This window comes from Fringilla coelebs (genome assembly GCF_963513975.1).
Source record: "Fringilla coelebs genome assembly, chromosome: 3".
Taxonomy (NCBI): domain Eukaryota; kingdom Metazoa; phylum Chordata; class Aves; order Passeriformes; family Fringillidae; genus Fringilla; species Fringilla coelebs.
The window spans coordinates 40,142,899-40,164,938 of NC_140030.1; the positions used below are offsets into that span (position 1 = coordinate 40,142,899).

Sequence of the window (22,040 nt, forward strand, 5' to 3'; positions counted from 1 at the left end):
GGACATTTTATAAAGGGATAAAGTGTCCACATAAAGAATGGTTTTCCAATAGAGATGATTATATATAGCAGTTTCACAGTAATGCCAGAATTAAAATGCTTAAAATGTTAATGTTGCAATGCTTCAAGTACTGAAGAACAAAGTATTTTTAGCAATACCCTCAATTCATGTAAGTAAATGCTGTGCTAATTTTTCCACCCGTGCCTCTGCAGGTCATGCTGGGCCTTTCTAAAACAAATAATGAATTTAGCAAATTTTCATTTTTAATGCCTGTTTTGGTGTCATTCTGTAAGGAGAAGGGTAGAGCCAAGATAGTGTTTGATGGACTGAAAAATGCAGTGAATTTGGTTGTAATGTGGAATTACTCTGCTAGCATTTCCAAAGGCCTGTAAAGATAGTACATCTACAAATAGAGGATCTGAGCTTTGGCCTTTTTTTTTTCTGTTTTTGTTCTGTACATATCTTTGTACATCAAGCTTGCAAAAGGTTTATCACTTTAAAGCTGCTCAAGTAGACAAAAGCCATATCCTAGTCATTCATCATAAAACCAGCTTAATTATGCTAGGACATATTGACACTGCATCAGATTTTTAATCTTCACCATAATTTTATAACCATTGCTAACAGATGGGCTGATTACACTGAATTTGAGTTTTAAGTAATAGTTAAAAATTCTAAAATATGATTAAACTGGAAATACCCATTGCATACCTAATTTTCAAAAAGCTTCTGAAAGAAGGAAAACCAGAGTGCAGTAAAATCTCTTTTTGTTTCCTGAGGGAACTGTATTGCATTTAAGTGCAGAGTTATGAAGTTCCTTAGATGACCAAGCAGTTTATGCTATTGGCAGCTCCTCTTCTGTTCAATTATAACAGATAGGCCAGGACCTTATTCTTTCCACGGGTCTGCTGCTCTATTCCAGCATAGAAGATGTGAATTTTTCTATTTCAGAACCTCTTTTTTATCAAAACATGTACCCTCCCCTTTTTTTTTTTCTCCATGGAAAATAAAAGCAAAGAGTAATTTAAATTAGGATGTTTCTGCTCTTCAATAAGAATAACAAATGTAAAATTCTTATGAAACAGAGGGACAGCTTTGTGGGACTAATGGAAGTCACGTGTGAATTCTGAACAGAAGGTAATTTTTTTCATGTTATTTTGTTAAGGTTACTAAAGGGAAGATAAGCCAGTCTTCCCTCTCCCTGCCTTGTTCATCATGTGCTGGACATGTGTTTTATATCACAAGGGTGATAATGGGTCAGAGGTGATTGGTATCCTGAATTCTGCAATAGGGGGAATATAAAGATTAAATACTGTCTATTTAGATCTCAGTGCTATACACTGCAGAAGAAAAAGGGTGCTTAGGTTAAATCATCACAACACATGCTCTTATATCCTGGGAACCATCCTCTGGCCAAGAAGATCATTGTGGAAGATTCCGGCAAGGCTCATGATGGCTAGGTTTCAGACAGGTCTCCCATCACCAGTATTAGCATTTCCAAATGAAAGGACACTGTTCACAGACTGAGGGCAAGAAAAAGCATACTGAAATTAAACATTTTGTTAAAACTCCACTGACAAACAGTGAGTCTATAGTTATGAGTAATTAATTAAGATGTCTGCTAGTTTTGGCTGGGGTGGAGTTAATTTTCTTCACTCTATCTTCATAGAGATGTTTCTGTTATTGCTGAGCAGGACTTACATAGAGCCAAGGCCTTTTCTGCTTCTTGCACTGCCATGCTGGGGAGGGGGCTGGGGGTGCTTGGGAGGCTGGGAGGAGACACAGCTGGGACAGGTGATCCAAACTGACCAAAGGGACATTCCAGACCATGTGACATCATGCTCAGTACATAAAGTGGGGGGAAGAAGGAAGATACATTTAGAGTGATGGTGTTCATCTTTCCATGTTACATGCTACACTGTTACATGTGATTGGGCCCTGCTGTCCTGGAGATGGCTGAACACCTGCCTGCCCTGGGGAAGCAGTGAACTTATTCCTTGCTTTGCTTTATTTGCATGCTATTCCTATTTATGGCTTTTGCCTTCCCCATTAAACTGTCTTTGTCTCAACCAAGCAGTTTCCTACCTTTTACCCTTTCAATTCTCTCCCCAGTCCCACTGGTGGGGGAGCAGCTGTGTGGGGCTTGGCTGCTGGCTGGGGTTAAGCCATCACAACATTCAAAACCACTTAATACCACCAACTTTTCATTATACAGATGGGTTTGAATAATGAAATTTTTCTGAATTAGGTACCCTAGCTCCAATTTTATTTTCAGGATCTTTTCACCATCCATTGCAGAATTTACAGCTGCAGAATATGTTCATCCATGCAGCAGTGGTATTTTAAAACAACATACTGGAAGACATCCTTGCCATCCTATAAGTAAAACACCCCTGCAATGAGTAGCAATCTTCAAATGAGTGAGGTTGCTTAGAGCCTTATCGTACCTGAATTTCAATGTTTCCAGGGATGGAGTGTCTACCAACTCTCTGAGAAGCCTATCCTAGTGTTTCACCATCCTCATAATAAAAAAAATTCTTTCATATATCTAGTCTGAATCTACCCTTTTTTAAACCAAACTATTCAGTGTAAAATACTATAGAAAGGTTTAACTTAAATGATGTTTATTGCCTTAAGCAGCCTCTATACAGACAGCATCTAATAAGATATATATTTTCTTTAGCTTTTAGGTTTTTCTATTTTAGTTAAAACCAGCATTTTCTTCGTTCCTCCTGATTGGTTTTGGACTGCTGTTCGGTGTATGCTTGGTAGGTCAGCATGAACTAGCACTCTGCAAGTCTTCCTCTCATTAATATTATAGGAACTATCAGTCACATCTGCAAATGTCCATACCACCCATCAGATCCCCCATTTGGCACTGGTTGATGACTATGATGCAAAATGCCTTGTTTCTGCTTGCATTAACTTTGTGACAAATAAGAATGATATTTTCCAAACTGTTTAAATTAGTTTCTTATGTGCGAGGAGCTGCTATGCATTTACATAAAGTCCTGTTGCTTTTTCAGAAACCTCCAGCCATTACAGATAGTATTAAATATGTCTTTAATAACCTACTAAACACATCTTTAAGTGCTTCATTGTAATATCTGTTCTTTCCTTTAAAATCACAGTTTCTACTTTCAGGAAGTAATACTACAGTCAGACATCTGTTCTGGGATCTACTGTGTGGTAGGACTCAAATTTCAAAAGCATTTTAATTTCTCTTGGAGAGGGGTGTTTTTAATTTTTTTCAAAAAGCTTTTTAGAAGCAGAATCCTTCTGGGATGAATAAAACTCCCAGGTACATAAGCTTACAAGAAGCTACAATGCAAGTTCAATAAGTTACTTTCATAATGAAAAGAACCTCCATGTTCTGCACTATTAAGTAGCCTAAAGAGGCTTTTAGTTACTGCATTATCTGAAGCACTGATAGCCGATTTAGGCAAGAAGATTATCTAGTTCGACTTGATAAGATTACTGTAACGAAAGGGAAGCTGCTCTGAACAAGATTTTAGGGATTTTTGTGGAGCTATTAGACATCAAAATAATTTTTTCCTTCCTGTTAACATTGTAAAATTAAAATGTGAGTAACTTACAAAATAAGAGTGTGCTCACCGGTGTTGCCATTAATGGCAAACCCACTCCAAAGTCCAGTAAGTTGTTTCAGAAATTTTCAGAAAGCTTCAGATTATTGAGGGAAGTGAAGAGTATAGAGACCATAGCCATTACTGAAAGTTTCCTGAGCACTTGAGGAAAAAAAATGTAGAAAAAGTTACAGAGCTAAATCCACCCTGGAAAGACCCATAACACAGCAAAATATTTGAAAGAGCCAACTTTCCCAGCAAACAGGAATAATTACTAGCCTATCATCAAATGATAAGTATTTTAATTAGAAGTCTGTCCTCACTTCTTTTTCCCTCCCATCTTTCACACCTAGTATAAGTGGATAACTAACAATGTCATGACTAATTAAAAGACCATTGGGACCCCTGGAAAATACAGGTCAATTTTAAGAACATGGCATTGAAAAGGAAGGGAACAGGAAATCTAAACCTGCCTTTTCTTATATTACCCACAAAGAAAACAGATTTTACAATGGAATATGAAATACTGAAATGTTTTAATACAGGTGAAAGTTTAAGACAGCTATATACATTCTGTGCAACATAAACATACTAAAAAAAAATACTCTCTCAACACAAACTTTATCACACTGGCACAACCCCTGGTGAATGCACTGCATTCAGGAAGTTGAGTACTAGAGAGCACGTTTTTCCCATTCTATTAAAATAATAAATTAGAAATTACAAAATTATTATTTTCTTAAGAACAGACTGAATAAGATTTTCAAAAATACACCATTAAGAGGGACAGGTCTCATTCAATGTGAACTAAGTTGTGAAATTCTTTGAAATCCTGTCTTGTATGTTGCAGTATAGGCTCTGTTCATACAGATATTGGAATCTGTAATAAATTAGCTTTCAATATTTCTATTATATTGAGTCAATCTCCAAATGCATGACAGTAATAAAATACCATAGTTTTTTTTTTTTTTTCAATTAATACATAAATTGGGGGGAAAAATTGTGGAACAACCACAAAAATTGATACATGTATTTCCATTGTAAAGATAAAGAACTTGTCTAGTGCGTCGTAATCTGTAGTTTTATGTACCAACAATGTCATAATGTCCAAGAGGAAAGGATTAATCACCAGCACATTACTGATCTGTCTCATTTTCCAGTTTTTGTATCTCACTTTGTCCAGCCTCTGCAAGGTGAGATAAGAGTCTCTTATAGGCTTCTCTGTTGGGGAAACAAACCAAAACATATAACATGTTACTTTAATAATCTCACACATCCTAGGAGTAAAAGTGTGCAATTCCCAAACACATTGTTTAGATATTGAGATATTAAAACATTTTAACTTCCCCCCCACCCCCCATTCTACTGCTTTTTTGCTGTGACTCTTTAGCATGGCCAGATCAGAGGAAGAATAGGGACTGCACTGTTTACAGCCAGAAGCGTAGTTGAGCTGCTTAGAAGCCTACTTCTTTAGTAAACTGCTGTGAAATATGAGTTCCTTATTTAAAAATGTGGAGTTTCCAAGGCCTAGATGACATTAGCATTCAGCCTTGATGACGTTTGCTCTCTCATTTCTGCCTAAACAATCCCTGTGACTCTCACCACAGCACAGTGCTGTGAGCCCCTCACACTTGGGTGCAGCCCAAGCACTGAACCAAATTCAGACCACCATCCTCAACCAAGGACAATGACTGCATTAAAATAAACCTGGAATTCAGAAGGGAGCTGTCACTCAAGTGGATTTTCCAGAAGAGTGCATATGTTTTGATGAGACTTTTCACCTTAAGTTCATTCTAATACTCTCCAACTCAAACAATGTAATTATTGTTTAAGTACTGCCTCTGACATTTAGGTCTTTTCTAATTATCTATTTTTGTCATTAAATATTAACTTGAGCAAACAAAACTGCAGTTTTCATACTAGTTTTTTGCAATTACAACACTGGACATCACCACTATAAGCATCTAATGCAACTTCTGAGCCTTAGTTCTTTTATAGAAATGGATTTGCACTATAATGTCTACAGTAATTGCACCGAATATGTTAATATCATGTTATTTAGAGTCTAGGACTGAAGAGAGAAAATCAGGTGTTCTTGAAGAGAGAAAATTAGTGTTCTTACAATAAAATGCTCATGGATCACCTCAGGCTGCTGGATAATAGAGCACATTCTAAATACACATTACTAATAGAAAACATCGACAACAGATTAGCTAATATATATGGTTTAAGTGATGAGGATAAAGGAAATGGAGCTCTTCAGTAATTTCCAAGCATGCATTTCAGGAAGCTCAAACACCCTGCATGCTTTCAGCATTTTGTAGATAATGGGATGACTGTTACCATATTAACAGTATTTAACAAAAGAAAAACAAGCAAAAATTTTAGCTATGAAACACATTATCAAAGGATGAAAAGCAGGTCGTGTGGAAATCCTACATATAACGGTACATCAGGCTGATCCTGGGCAAATTCTCTTAAATAAAAGCAAATGCAGTTGTTGGCAGTGGATAGTAAAAAGTGAGTAATATAATTATAAATTAATTAAATACATTTTTCATTAAATAGAAGATGAATACCCTGTGAGTACCCTTCAGTGTCTCACGAGTTATTCTTGCAAAACTCTGTCTTTTGGACTTATAGCCCAGGCCCTGCCAACACACACCTCAAAACTTCCCCAGTGTGAGGCATGAGTGGATCTTCTCCTTTGAGTAGTCCCAGGATGTGTAGCAATGCAAACACAAGGGCCAGTTCCTTGCCCAGACCACGAGAGAGTCATGGGCAGCCTTCCAGTGAACAGCACTAACAGGACAAGCTGCACACAAGGCAGAGCTTCCTGGAGTTTTGTAGCAGTACTTGCAAAGATGCTGGAAGGTCAGTGATGCATCTGCACCCAGACACCACCATCCCTGCAGAGCTGCTGCCCTCCAGTGCCATTTTCTCCTAATGCCAGCTGGATTCACGTGTCAAATATTTCTGTCCTGAGTTCTTGGGGGGCAGACAGAGGAAGTGTGAGCCTGCTGTGCCTATCAGAGTCAGTCTTTCCTGGACACCCACAACTCTTCTAAGTTTAGATTATGAGAGAGCTCTTGATATTAAGTTTGGGGTATTTATTTTCCAAGCATCTCAGACCATACCTGAGGTCATTTCACATATGACCTATAAAGTCCTCTAAAACAGGGACTAACAGGAAAATTCTTTGGGTAAGGAATTCTTAATTCTGTTTTGCAACATACATTGTAGAGACAACGTGGCTTCACAAAAATTCTATTCTGGTCTGTGGATCCTAGTATCAAAACATCCTTGGAAATATTTAGCAAATATAGACGGCTTAACACCATGAAAGGCTTGAGATAAGGGAGATTTCTGGCTGAAAACACTTAAAAATCACTCCTTTTTGAGTGTCCGTGCTGCTGTCTTAACACTGCTTTCTTTCAACAGAATAAAGCTCTACTATTCATTATCAAAGATAATATTAAATGAAAATCAAACCTCTGTGCAGCATTTCTTCCAAGGCCTTGTTTGTGCTCAGAATCCTTCAGAGACTGTGTGATTGTGGGAATCAGGCTGGTAACTAAAGTCTGATCCAAGACTGCCACTGTTTCCAGTATGCTGAAAACCCGGTGATCATAGACAGCAGTGTAGTCCTGGATAAACTGCCTGAGGGGGACACGGGGCATTTAATGCAGGGTCAAAACGAGATGTAGACAACATGCCAACAACAACTGTAGAGTCTAATCAGAACAAACAATCTGGCTGCATAGCAATTTTCATGTTGTTACACTGGAATACTCTACCTGGAATACTTTCTCTAAACAAAGGATGGTTTTGAAGCCTAATGCTAAAAATTCCACACATTATTTTCAAGTAATTTGGCAGATTCTGCTGCTGTTTCACCAGGACTGCCTTGTTTGTAAAGTGTGTGAATGCAAAACTAAACAATGTATTTATTATTTAATAAATAATAATTGTAATAAAAAGACTAACAAAACAAGAGTTTTAGATTAAATTTGCAGAAAAAATGTTGGCATTTCTTATAAAGCTCCCCTAGATCTTAAATAGGGCAGATCATTAGATGGAAGCACATCCATTTGCCATCCTGAGGACCTGAGGACTTTAGGGCTCACAGATTACATTCACATCAAAATTAGCACCCTAGGGATGACACATCCCACGAAACTGATGAATCACATATAGACTGGCATTCTCACAAATACCCATTCTTTTTTCAGTGAGTATCTCTCAAGGCTTTCACCTAGACCTAGCCCAATACAGCAGCAGTGCTGAAGGTTTGCAGAATGTCTTTGAGTGCCAGATCATCCAACTCTTCTACTGTATCCATGCAAGACACAGGATTCATTTTGCAGAGCTATGAAATAAGGATAACTTACATTATAATAATCTATTATTTTCACAAAATCTAATAAAAAACCCTAAGCTTGTTTGATGAATATTAGCTGCACTTCAAATTAGGCACACACATCTTTCACAGCACCATCAGCATTCCTGAGGAGTTTTTCCCATCACAGGAAAAACTATATGCCTATCAAAATAGTACCTCATCCATGAGGAAGCAGGTATGCCTCTCATTTCTATTCCTCTGCTCTGGCTTTTTGGCAAAGCTGTGTTCAAATCCCGTGCCAAAAGTACCATTACTGAAATACCATAAACAAGCAACATTAGTTATTTTAAGAAAACATGTTTACTGTCAATTGGCTTGCAGCAGCTTTGCTGCCAGTTGGCATATTTTCTGGTTACCTAAATACAGAAGTCAGCTGGGTGGCATGTTCTCCTCCTGACCCTGCTTGGCAGCCTTCTACCATGTACTGTACAATGTCTGTAGATATTTTTTTAACTGCAAAAGAAAAATCACAAGATTCACACAGAGCTCTTGAACTGACCATCTGGAGAATGTCTTTTATGAAGACAAAATTTTTTAAATGAGAAAAAAAAAGGTTGCACTTGCACCAAATATTACTTTGGTGCAAGTGAAATTATTGTGAGAGCACTTAGATTGGCTATAAAGAACAGAATGAGTCACAGGTTTATGCAAAAGTCTTATTTTCACCACCATTATCCTTTAAACAGATTTTAAAATACACTATGTTTTTTTTAATTTAAAGCCATGAGATATACATTTAGACGAAATAGAGGTTTTACTTAAATCTAAGTTCTGTTTAGATTCTTTAAGCATCCCTACTTGATTCAAAAGAAAGGTAGTCACAACATTATATTCTGCTCAAAGCTGTGTGGATCTACTCCATAATTTCTGTGGTGGAGATTGTTCTGAAATGAACCCTAATTCTTTTTTTAAGGAAAAAAAAAAAACTAAAAAACCCAACAACATCTCCACTATTTTCTCAATAATTGTTTCCAAATAAATACCCAAGTTGCAAGATACAGTTCTTCCTTTATAAATGCGGAACTGGGCTGCAAGGACTTTTCTAGAAGGGTGTGGCAGAGCTCTGTCCAAGCAGGCACGGAGCTGGTGGCTACAGCAGCCCAGGACTTCCAGCTCACTGCCCAGCACATTGCAAGGTGGTTACTCAGCTTTCAGCAGATCTGGCTGTGATGGCAGAAGTGGGGAGAAAATTGGTGATGACTGAGCCAATTTCCTAAACACATCTTGTCCCTGAAACTATTATAGACCAGAATCAAACAATACTTTAACAGAGAAAATTCCCAGGAGAGCTCAGAGGTGAATCCAATTTTTGCTTAATGCCTCTCTAGCAACAAGAAATGGAAATTTTGAGCTCAGGTACATTCGTTATACAATGGTGGGGTGAAAAGAGTGCTTCATTCTTTAAGTACCTAAAAATAAAGATGTTCTTGCTACAAAACAAAGCATGCTAAAAGAAGAAAGAAGGCTCAAAGATACCTTCAGAGAGCAACATGCTACTTTTAATCCATTTATAATGCCTTTATGGGGAGAACATACACTAGTCTTAATTGGCCTCAAAACTTTAGGTGGAAGAAAAGTTCCACGACTGCTAATGGAGGAGATTATATGGGAAGGATAGGGGAAAAGGGAAATGCCTTCAGATTCCTGAGAAGCTGATTAGTTCATTAGAGAGTTAAATGAGGCAGGACACCTCTGCCTGAGAGGCAGAAGTCCCAGACCAGTTAATGAAAAAAAAGCCTCATCTACTTTATCTGGCCAGATTGTTTTATTCACCTCATCTGAGAGTCTTAAACACTGCGATGAAAGATGCTCAGCAGTGCAGAAATCTTGCAGGCGTGGAGAGATGTACTTAAAGCAAACAAACAGCTCACCTTGCAGCTCGTTAACCAGCACCAAGCACTTCAACACAGCTGGGAGAACCGAGTCTATGTCACACAGTTCAGTGCTCTGGGTTCTTTGAAGTACTTCAAGAATGAAAGCAAGAACAGAGGCCAAGCGAGGAGGTGGAGCATGCCCTTTGAACTGCAGGTAGTTTTCCCTGGGAAGACAAAGCAAGCCAGAACAAAGTCTATGATTTGGGTTTTTTTCCCATGTAATGCAAGCCCCATATACCTTAAAATAACTGTGATATTTCAGCAGGAGGCCTATTACATAGATTTCTATCTTTATCTAGGCTTAAATAATGGCTTCTATTTATCTTAGTCATAGCAATGACTCCCAGTTTGTCAAAGGACAGTGATATCTTCTGACTGTTCTGTTCAGAGAGGAGTGAGAAATAAGAGCCATCATAATTACAGTTAAAAACCCAAGTGTGACTATTAAAAGGTAAATAAAGGTAGCTAAAAGGTAAATAAAGGTAGCATAATATAATTGAAGGAATAAAGATTCTAAAATCCTAAACCAACATGCATAATGCAGCTGTTATTTAATTCCATTATTTAGCTTTATGTGCTTTTGCAAACTCACAATCATACTTGTGGTAACAGCTCTGCTGTTACACTGGTGGTGTTATTTGAGTTTTGTAAACAGTATGTTGTAACAGGACAGCCAATGACTGATTTTGTTCTGTCAGAATTAACACAAACATCTCCAATATGAAATCTGGCACAAGGATAAAACGTGACCTGTCAATCTGCAACAAGAGCAAATTTTAACATCACACACATGGAGTGTTCCAATTTTAACACATTGATTTGTTCATTTTCCACAAAAGAATACAAGAATATGAATTAGTGTTGACTTGGCACCACAAATTAATGGAATCTGAAGACAATACGTTTTGCAGGTGAAAGAGAACACAGCATTTATTCATCAGTCAGCAAGAGCACTCTCAGCACCTTCAAGAAAACATTTTATGATATTTAGTATTAGGTACTGGTACCTACTCAAACAATGCACATATGTTGGCTGAGCAATGCACCAGTTAAAAACCAGCATCCTTATTAAATACTCAGTAAAGAGTGCTTCTACTACGTTCAAATGCAATGTGACTTTCAGAGCTCTGTGTACTCCATTGCACCGCTTCAGGGCACTGGTGCGACTTGGCCAATGAAAGCTGTGACACCCACAGTTCCTGTATCATGGGATCCGTCTTACTTTAATATTAGCAACTCTGAAATCTTCTGTCTCATTAATTACTCTGAAAATTTCCCACTATTTTTTTTCTTGGTGTGTGTTCTTCCACTACAACAGCTCTGTGAGCTGGGTAATACAATCCTGATGATGTGGTTCCCTTTCCCCTCTGCAGCAGCAATACATTCACTGCTTTCATATGGCAAAGTGGTGAACAAACTGCACCTATTTGTGTACAGACCCCATGACTGCCTCCTGACCACCCAGCACTTTGTAAACCAGCGTGCTGCTCAGTTCTAACACATTCTTCCCAGATCACTAAGGAATGTTTCACATCTTAAAAATCACCAAGTGCCATTACACCTTCAAAACTTTCCACTCTCAATCCCCGTGTTCACACATGCATGCACACATTCAAAAATAACTTTAATAAGATGACAAAGTTTGAGTATCCAAAAACATGTCAGAACTAAGATTGTGAAATCTTAATTGACTCCTTAATAAGTGATAATACAAGGCTTTACTTCCAGGATTGCCTATCGTATTTACCCAAGATCAGCACTGTCATTTTTTTTCTGATCAACATGTACACCCACTCTTTAACAAATAAAGATCCAATTACTGTGGATATAGGCCTGTATTTGAGGGGGTTTAAATCCTTTCCCAACATGGAAAAAAAGTACAGATTGTTCACTACTCTGCAGTACATAAAACCAAGTGTCAGCCTCTCAGCAGCAGGAACAGAGATTTGTAGCTGCTGTTGACACCATGGGAGTGGTGACAGCACAGTGAACAAATACTATCTCCCTGCCTCTCTGTTTTCCTTTTCCCAGTTTTCCATGTCCCCTGGGCAGCTGGCACACTTGTGTATGCCCTGACACTTAGAGAGCAACAAGGCCCCCAGTGCACCTGTGCACCTGTGGCACTACAACTCTGTATCCCTAAATGCAGCCTGAGACACACACGTGATGATGTCTCTTGGAGCATAATTTTTCTAGAAAAGGACTTGCATTTCACGTGACCTCCTGCAATATTTTTTGTTGTGGCCTAGGACTTTTATCCTTAATTAATCTCTCACAAATCTTTCCAATTTTACTCCTCTGATATATAAACACTCTCCTTCCTTTGCTCCCTGCCTGGAAACTCCCAGGCTCTTCCAAGAGCCGCACCATCAGCTGAGAGGAAAGCCATGGCCCGAGCTCATGAGCTGTTTGTGAAATCCTAATCTGAAACCTGAGTAAGTGATGTTTTATATGCCACTGGTCCTTACCTTATGACATGCAAGGTGGTCTTGCGGAGACGGAGCAGCTGGGGGGCGGTGATGGAGCTGCCTAAAGCAGTGAGCAGAGGATGCTGCCCGGCACCGGCCGCGGTCGGGGAGGAAGGCAGGAACCGTCCAAAATAATGGCGAATAATGCTCCCAAGGAGTTGATTTAAATAGGCACCCTGTGTTTGGGACTGACAACATATGAAGGACAGGCCCTGTGGAAGAAAATTTTAGAAAGTGAGGAATTAAATAAATTTTTAGCAATACAGTTGAATAAATCTTTAACAACTGTATGCTGAACACTCACTGCATGCTGTGTAAACTGCTGCACGCAGAGTAACTATGCCTGACAAATAAGCATCGCTGATTTGCTGCAGACATGATGATCCGCAAATGAAGACAGAGGCAGGCAAGGCTTGCAAAGCAGAAAAAAATCTTTCACTAGACTAATATATTGGAAGATAAGCTTTGGGACATGCAAGCTCCCCTTCAAAATCAAAATAAAACTCTGGCATTTCAGACCTGAGAGAGCTTCTGTGCCCAAAAGCTTCTAATTTCTGTTTTCAATCCTGCATGTGGTCTAAGAAAGTATGTTAATCAAGTAAGATTCAAGATAGGACAGAAAGAATAAATACCTCATTTGCTTGTAAAGGACTGTGTGAAATTTTTGTATAAATGATACAGCAGAAAAATGAGCACTTAGAATTGAGCTCCAACAAGAAAAGATTTGCTCATAGTATGAACAAATTAGGGTAAATTAGGCACCATTTATAAGGGATTTAAAAGAGGTTTTAAAGTCTGTTTAAGATAAGGCTAAAACTGCTGTGATTTATCCAATATAAGCTACATTGATCCAGAGAAAAATCTATAATGAAAGTACTTGCCCAGAAAGTGCTTATCTGAACTCTACCTGTAGTTATAGAACATATATATGGTCCATCCCTGAAAAAAAAAGAGTAGTATTCTTACTGGAATGGATTCCCATAAGAGAAAGTTAAGATCTTGTTTCCTTCCCCCTCCTCTGATTACTGAGAGCAAGAAGAACAAAATCACTAAGAAAAAAATAAAAAGGTCCTGTGATCTCCCATCTCAAGGGTCACAGTCAGCAGCACAAACAGAAGCCTCTTGAGAACTCAGTTTTCACAATAGTTTTGTCCAACAAGAATAATGGTGTAAAACAAGGTCAAGCACAGAGCTCCCTAGACAGCAATTTCAACAGTACTTCAAATTTCCATTAGCATTGCAATCCAGACTCCAGTTTTGGTAGCAGGAATATCTGTCTGAATATTTATGGTTGCTGAGGTAAACTAATGCTCCTCATATAGGAATGAACAGATCAAGTCAAGCTGCTTTTGTTCCCTAGCTATGGAAAAAGTGTATTTCTGTTGCTTTTTGTATAGAAGTCAAAAAAACCCCATTTTTTGACTCCCCAAAAACATTTTCATCTATACCTGTCTGTGTGAACATGACAGAACATTCAGGGGGGAAAAAAAAAAAAAAAAAAAAGCAGGCTGAGGCATCACTGAGGGTCTTGAAATGCTGAGTTCCCACTTTTGGTTCCACAGTAAACAAATACAGGAAACATGAGATTTCAAGAAATGAGGTGCCTGAAGATTTGGTGGCTCTCCTGAATGCAGATTTAAATTATTGTAGGAAAAAGCTGCTGCTGAGTTATCAGAATTCTTAAAAAAAGAAGTCTGATACTTCTTGGCAAGTAGCAGGCTTAGAGACTGTTAGAGATGACAGACTATTTAGTGTGTAAACTTAAGTGTTTGATGTTTTCAGTAAGATATTGCAGCAGGCATAAAGAAGAGTTGCCTGTGCTTTCTGTAGTAAAGCTCATACAGAAAGACAGAATGCATTCCATAATCCCAGTATCGGAACGGGCACTCTTAAGACTCTAGACTCTTAGTGTTTTAACATTAAAAGAACCCAGACATCTATGACATAGTGTATTACATTATTGGATAAAAGGAACACAAAGAACATCACAACCTTGCAGAGGATACCTGCAGGAATACATGAAGCAAGCAGCACCTCTGCAGAACTAACACTGACAGTTGCTAAAATAAGACAGTTCTTCAAACTGAGGATCAACAAATGATACACAGCATCAAGAAGACATCAGTTATTAACTAGTAGGAGTTACTGTTTTTAAGAATGATGCTAGACTTATTAAATGGTTGCAATAAAAAGAAAAGAATATTAGAATTTAGATATCTGAGGGAATGCTGACTAATTTTTGCAGGTCTAATAATTTCATTTCAAAGCGAACCAACAAACCTAGCCTGATCCTTCATAAAAGCATTTTCATTTTTTGGGTTGAAATAAACTGGTTTGGAAACTGCATCCCAAAAAATTAGAAAAGAACTTGGATTTCTCTCTTGGACAAAAAGGCCTACTGACTTCAGGTCAACACTGTGTTCTTTGTTTTTGAACTCTTTCTTTTCCTTACAAGTGCAGAGAGCAACAGACCTGCACAAGGTCTGACAACACCATATCCCAAGTGGCACAAGGCATGAATTACTAACACTGCACAGTAGGTGCAAATCTCCAGCTGCAATGGGAAAACATCCTAGGTAGTGCTGGCCAAGGATGTGATTGCAAGATAATCACACAGAAATTTCTTCTTTTAAATCCCACCAGTAATTAAGCAAGATAAAGGAAGCTACTGTTCAAATGAGAGAAAAAAGAAACACACATACAACTGGACTGCAATTCTGGACCAGAGATTTGAAATCAATCACATCAGACCCTCAGGACAATCCCTGCAAAGCAGATGGACTTTAAAGGGTTGATAGAGTTTCTTTCTTTAACTATGCTCTTCAGCCATCTTCTGAGGTTAAGATTAAAAAAAAAAAAAGACATTTTAAGGGGAGCAGAGAAGCATGACATCATCTGCTCTTTATTTTAGCAGAAAGGCAACAGATTCCTGTGTGTGTTCACTGCAGGAACCTTTTGTGGCCAGAGCTGCCTCTTCTGATTTATCTGTATATCTGTAAATCACCTGTGGAGAGCAAAGAACCGATTAGTGTGGATTACTGGAACTATTCACTGCAGAAATGCCAAGCTACCTAATGATGACTTACACTGTAAGTCCTGCTGTTGGAATAAATCTGCTGTCCTCCAATTAATGTTGTACAATTCCCATTAAATACATATTATAATTCACAAAATGTACTAATAAGCTTGCTCAAATATCGGACCACAGATGTGGCTCATGGGAGGGCTTTCAAGGTCTGATCTCTGACAAATGCTGAGCCTGCAGAGAGCCATTAAAATCACTGGGAAGTGTATGGGCCAAGCACTACTCAGAATGAAGCTCTTTTGCTGTTCTCAGTATTTAGACAGAAATCAACAAATCTTCTGTATTTGGACAGGAATAATACTGATAAATCAAGCAGGGTATCTTACCTTCCCTGTCATTATATATACAGTGCTTATTCCATGCACCCACACTGTAGCTTGCAAGATTTAAACTAATATTTCTTCTCCAAAACAAGCTTCTTACACTGCTTCAGTCTTTTCCCATTAGTATTATCAGTAAATGTGTACTAAAATTCTTCCAAATTATTCTCCAAGAAATCCATCAAGAGCAATATTAGTCTGAAACTTCTTAGGATAGATTTTAGCAATCCACTACTACACAAATCATCTCAACTTCTTTTTGCAGGAGTGAAATACCTACAGTTAAAATTTACATACCTCGCTATCTCATAATTAGGAACAGTCACACACAATTGTAAAATGGCTGTTCATTCACATTCTTTGTGCTTTACTTTCCAAAGTCAGTAATTCAAACACATCTGAGGGCTCAATAAAAATCTTTCTTAGGTCATCAAGTATTACCAAAACACATGTGCAGTGAAAGAAATAGTACCCAGACAGTAACCCTTTAGGCAAGATAAAAAACCAAAAAATACTTTAAAAGTTGCTAGAGCTAAGCTATTTTAGCAAGGCAGTATCAGTGACTGAGTTTGAAAAAAAAATCTTGATAAGCTCCCTGTACAGTAGAGACCAGACCAGCTGCCCAAAAACTGTCAAAAGGCAGGGGTATAGCCCAAAGTTCTATATAAGCACAAACTCAACAAGTAAACACAGTCAGTCTGAACTGATGACAGAGAGATGCAACATCCAGTCTTAATTAGTGCCTTTGACAATTATGTGTGCTTGTGTAAAATGAAGCAAATAAATTTGGAGGTTTGGGGTGGTGAAGGATGGTGAAATGCAGCCATTTGTTCTGATGAATTGTGTAGTAACAAACTACATTGTGTGGTGAGAAGGAGCTTTGTATGTTGTCCTAAAAGATGAAAATATTCAGGAATTCTATAGGATTTCATAAAATCGCTGCATCAGTGGATATGTAAAATAAACTGCTACTAGGACTGACTTCAAACCACTTTAAAACCCACCAAAGGATCAAGTAAACCACATTAAGATTAGCTGCTACAACTCTGGAAAGAGGGAATTTTTTTCAGGTCATTGCTAGCAAAATTAAAATGTTTTCTGAGATCTGAAGCAGTTTTTTTGAGCAAAGTAGGAAAAGCCTATACTGTAAGAACCAAAGAAGAAAAAAAGATAGAGCCTGGAACTTTTCAGAAGATTAAAGAAAAAAAAATTAAAAAGAAAAGGCTGCTGAGTAGAAATTCCACTGAAGGGCTTTTATACTTTGACTATGAATAAAGAACTTGCATGTATCGGAAGATGCTTTGCATGGTCTCCAAACTCCTGTTTCTAGTTTCATGTAACTGTGAAAGGATTAAGTTGTAAGCTGGAATATGAACAGGGACAGATCTACAGAACAATGTTTGTCTAACATTAGGGTCAATTAAGGCTCCTGCACTAAAAAGCAAGTGCTCTAGCTCCACAAATGAGCACCAGGCACAGGGCAGCTCCCCAAGAGTGGCCTCATCACACATTTCACCTGAAGTTTAGGTTAGTCAAGGTGAGGTTATTCCCAAAGAATTCTGTTTCTCCATCTTCCCTTCCACATATACTGTTTTATCACTTTTCTGATAGCCCATTTGGGGTTTTGGGTTTTGTTTGTTTTGTGAGGCTAGTTACTATTTGATTCAAGTCACAAATCGCTATTCACAGAATCATTAAAGCAAATTAAATGAGAATGTGTATGGTGGTGAAAGGGAATTAATGTAGCTTTAAGCCAACTGTGAAACAATCACTTGAGATGTCAGAGAGTGCCTAGAATCCATTCAATCTCAAATGATCTCAGAGGAGTTTTTTTTTTTTTGTTGTTGTTGTTTTTAAACTGATCTTGAAATATTTTTGTTTTGAGCTGATTCTAAATTGGAATTTTCCCACTTCTCCACACAAAAGAGAAAGAAGTATTTTTGAATAAATTAAGCATTTTGAGACACTTAAAAATATTGGAACCTTGTAAATACAAACAAAAATTAATAAAGTACAAAAGTGTCATATTGAAACAGGAAAAATAACTCAAGAATTCTCCTCTTTTCTCCCCAGAAGTGTTTATCAAATTAAAGAATTACTTGTTTTCTAAGAAGCAGTGTTTGTCTAAAATATTGTGTCACACAAGATCATCTAGCATAGCTGGAAAGCCCATGGACAATGCAGCAGACTGCTGAAGAGTACAAAAGTGAGGTCTGGAAGTCAGAATCTGGCAAATAAACCAGGAAACAAGGGTACACAACACTCAAGACTTCAAAACCAACTCAAGTGGTTTCATCTGAACACTACATCTGTCTATGCAGGCTCCAGAGAAACTGGCTCTACAACTGAAATACCAAGTTAGCAAATAGATACTCACAGTCCATGCTAATACCATTGTCCAGATGGCCCTACATGTACACAGCTTCTGAAAATACCTACAGAGCAATAAAGCAAAACATACTGTGCAGAGCATTGCATATCCACATTCACTTCCATATGACATGCCTTCGATCACAATGAACTGCTTTTGGAACTAATAAATTCAAGTGATGTCACCACTGCATTGTTCCACAATGTGAAGTAGTGAGTTAAGACCGCAATCAAAATGAAGACTAAGGGAGAAGGGAAAATGGTAAGCAAAAAAGATGCAAAGATTTACAAGGAAAACGTGTCAACTTATTTATTTTCAAAATACAGTCTTTTCTCTTTCTCACCAGCAGAAATTAGTCCCTTTCTACAGCATCAACAAGCCTTACAGAGTTTAAAGAGTGAAAGGGTAACTGAGAAAAGAGTAGGATGAACAATAGGGAAGAAGGCTTTAGTCATGCAATCAGAAGCAGCAGGAACCTGATTTGGCAAAACATCCTCCAGTATTAAGACAAACCAGTGGCATAATACACCAAGGATTTTCTTTTGTTCCTAAGAGCAACAAAAAAAGGGGTATTTCATTTATAACTATCTACAGTTAGCCAAGTCAAGGATGATTTAAAATATTTGTTCTGTCATCTTAACAATTTTCTCACTCCATATTATAATTACTTGATGCACTGCTTGAGAGATCTGTCACATTGGAGACCAGTGTAACCAGCAGGCTGGCTAAAGGTTTTCCATATGCAGTGAAGAGACCAGAAGCTCTAGAATGTACCACAGCATAGCTGCCTGCAATGAGGAAAGCCAAATGGGTGGCAATTTTCCTTTCACTTCTCTAAGAAGAAAAAAACTTCTCTTACTGCTTTGGTAAATTCAGTCAATGCTTGTTGACTAGGGAAAAGTAAAGAAAAGAAAACATCCCCTGCAATATTAATCTTTCCCTGAAGATTCATTTGTGTGCTGGTAATAGAGCTGAGATATTTACCTGGAGATAAAGAGGAAGGCTTTCCTGAATGGCAGACAGCAAAGCCACAGGCAGCTCCTTGTCCTGCTGGAGCACAGAGTGTGGCAGCAGTAAGCAATCCACAATGCGAAACAAGAGCTGCTGTGCCTTGGAAGTAGCCAGTATTGGTGCACAGAACTTTACCAGACATCCTGTTGAAAAAAATTCAAAAAATTCCAAACCAATTTACAGTTAGGAAAAAAAAATTAAGAAAGCCTTAAGAAGCAATTATGTTAGATTATATAATCTGAGAGTAGCAAAAGCAACTGATTTGTCTCACTCCTATGTACTCATTCCATGGCATCCTGTTAAAAAATCCCAGTCCAAAAACTCAAAAGTCCATTTACATTTCATCAAAATAAAATACTATATTGATCCAACACAATGCATTTAGAAGTTTTTTAGGCAAGTGAAGATGCTTTAGGAAAAGAACAGCAATGCTAAAGATAGGATGAGTCTCTTAGATCCCGACAGAAAACTTAATTAAACTTGATCCATAACCCTACTGCAATCAGCACACGGGCACTTGAACATTTACCTTGCTGTGTGCATTCATCCCTTTTGCAGAGAAATGCTGCCTTTGCCTTCCCTTTACATTTGTCTAACACCACTGTGGCAACACCACATCAGCAACTACTCACACAGCAATTTAATGTTAGCAAAACATTAAATATCCTTCAAATTGCATGGAATTTCAGCAGATTAAGAAGAATGAGGGGCAGCCAACTCCATTAAGTCTTTCCAGGTCTTTGTGGGCTCTCAGTTCACAAACTGAGAGCCTCAGAGAACATCTTTCTTGTTTTCAGCACAATAATGTATCACTTGCTCAGCTTTGAGCCAGTTTTAAGATTGTTCATTTGACTTTCAGAAAAAAAAAAAGTAAAAAGGTGTTGATGTGTAAATACCCCAACTTTGAAAAACATCTTTATTGCAGGCAAGGTGTAATTTTTCTTGAAAAACTATCTCCATACTCAGAAGTGTTAATACTCAAAACACACATTAAATAAAACCAGATTCTTATGTAGACATTTTCAACTTTACATTTCATTAGAGGCAGGAAGAAATTTTCTGGGTTGAAAATACAGGAATATCCCTAGGAAACATGTTTAAGACTTTGAAAATAATGGAAAATCAAAAGTAGGCTGTTACAAGATATTATTAATCTATAAAAGTCATTCATTATCATCTCTAAAAACAACGCAAAACAACATTAATCTTGTGTAGTGAAAGAAAACACAATGATCAATCATCGAGAAAGAGAACGATCACCCAACAATACTTCTAATAATGTTGTCTAAGCTTCCTGCTTTGAAAGAAACATGGTCATTCCAGCTCAAAGTACTCCTTCTATTATCACTGTGTGATGTATGGGACAGTACAAGACACAATCTAACTACAGACAGGAGCTGTTTAGATTTGTTAAGTTTTGTGCTTTGTCCTTATAATTTAACAAGCCCACAGAATGTGAAGCAGTGATCGAAATACACTTGATTTTTTTCTTCTTTTAAACCTTATGTTTTCTTAAATAAAAAGAAAGGACATTTTCTTGCACACAACAGCATGACTGAAGATTAATCATTTCCTACTGCAAAGAACAAAAAGGACAATACCAATCTAAAAAGGAAAATACCAAACTAAAATTACTTTTCAAGGCTCCAACCCACATTTGGGTATCTAAAAATGTTTAATTTTATATACATCCTGTGTATCAATGTATGCCAATCTCACAATATAAAAATTGAGTATTTTTAAAAACTCTAATTCCAGTACATTAGGTGCACCTCCTGCATCTTGGTCATGCTTTCCCTGTGCTCCTTAGAATCATGATGTAAACTGTGTGTGCATACAAATCATTATCTCTGTTTTAAGACACATAAGGTTTACTCTGTTTTTACAGGTAAGTGTGTCAGATTGGCACATTCATTAAGAATTAAAGCACTCTTCGTTTTCCACCCTATCAGTGGTTCCACATTTAATAAATAAATGCTAGAACTGCATTTTAGTAAAGTACAGTGCTTGTCAGAGAAGGGGTTCCAAAAAAGAAGTGATACCTAAGCCGATTTGGCCACAAACGTAATGCCACTGCATACCATGCAGCCTGCCATAATACTGCTTATCACAGAAGAGTCTCAGCTGAAAGGGACACACAAGGATCACCAAGTCCAACTCCCAACCATGCACAGGTTGGAGTCCCCCACCAGAAGTCCCACCATGCGCCCAAGAGCATTGTCCAAACACTTTCTGAACTCTGTCAGGCTAGTGCTGTGACCACTTCCCTAGGGAGCCTTTTCCAGTGCTCAGTCCCCCTCTGGGTGAAAAACCTTTTCCTAAACTCCCTAAAACCATAGTTTTAAACTCTACCTTACCCCCTCCACATTGGCCCTAACAAAATCTGCCTACAGTTTGCTGAATTCTGCAACTGCTGCACTTCCACTTCTACTTAAACTACATAGTGATTGAAAAACCCATTCAAATAAGTGACTGCTACAGTGTTTTCTTCGGTGAGTCAGGCTACGCTCCATAGCATGGACACCTAACACCAAATGTTGCTTCTAACACTGCATGTTGTCTCAATCCACATGGCTCAAAACTTGGAATTCTTTCAGAAGGGTGTACAGTGACTTTTATGTTCTACAGGAAGAACTCAGAGCTCATCACTTCAATTTAAAATGAGTGGGCAGAGGAAGGAAGCAATAAGAGACCTCATACAAAAAGATCTCATGACCCTCTCTGGGAAGAGCAGATCCACTGTGGGTACAAACTGCTGTAACTTCAGGAACTGCTATGACTTATGACAATCCTCACTACAGCTAAAGAGCCAGAAACCAGCTCCTGTCACCAAGTCTGAGTTTGTTTAGGTAGAACAGGTGGTTCTCAGTAATGAAAGATACAAGAACATCTTTTAAAAATGCTGGTTTGCAAGGGTAGTTAAAA

General features: G+C 38.0%; 1 protein-coding gene across 1 annotated transcript in view; it reads right to left on the reverse strand.

Moving 5' to 3' along the window:
- Positions 1–4,720: 4,720 nt before the first annotated feature.
- The window catches only part of MMS22L (MMS22 like, DNA repair protein), a gene marked incomplete at both ends in the record, with an annotated part of 87,215 nt that continues 69,895 nt past the window's right edge, over positions 4,721–22,040 (reverse strand). Inside the window, 6 exons of the mRNA XM_084202840.1 lie at positions 4,721–4,805; positions 7,077–7,244; positions 8,343–8,439; positions 9,858–10,024; positions 12,329–12,540; positions 19,089–19,258. Of these exons, the coding sequence (XP_084058966.1) occupies positions 4,721–4,805; positions 7,077–7,244; positions 8,343–8,439; positions 9,858–10,024; positions 12,329–12,540; positions 19,089–19,258 (899 nt within the window). The remainder of the gene's footprint in view (positions 4,806–7,076; positions 7,245–8,342; positions 8,440–9,857; positions 10,025–12,328; positions 12,541–19,088; positions 19,259–22,040) is intronic.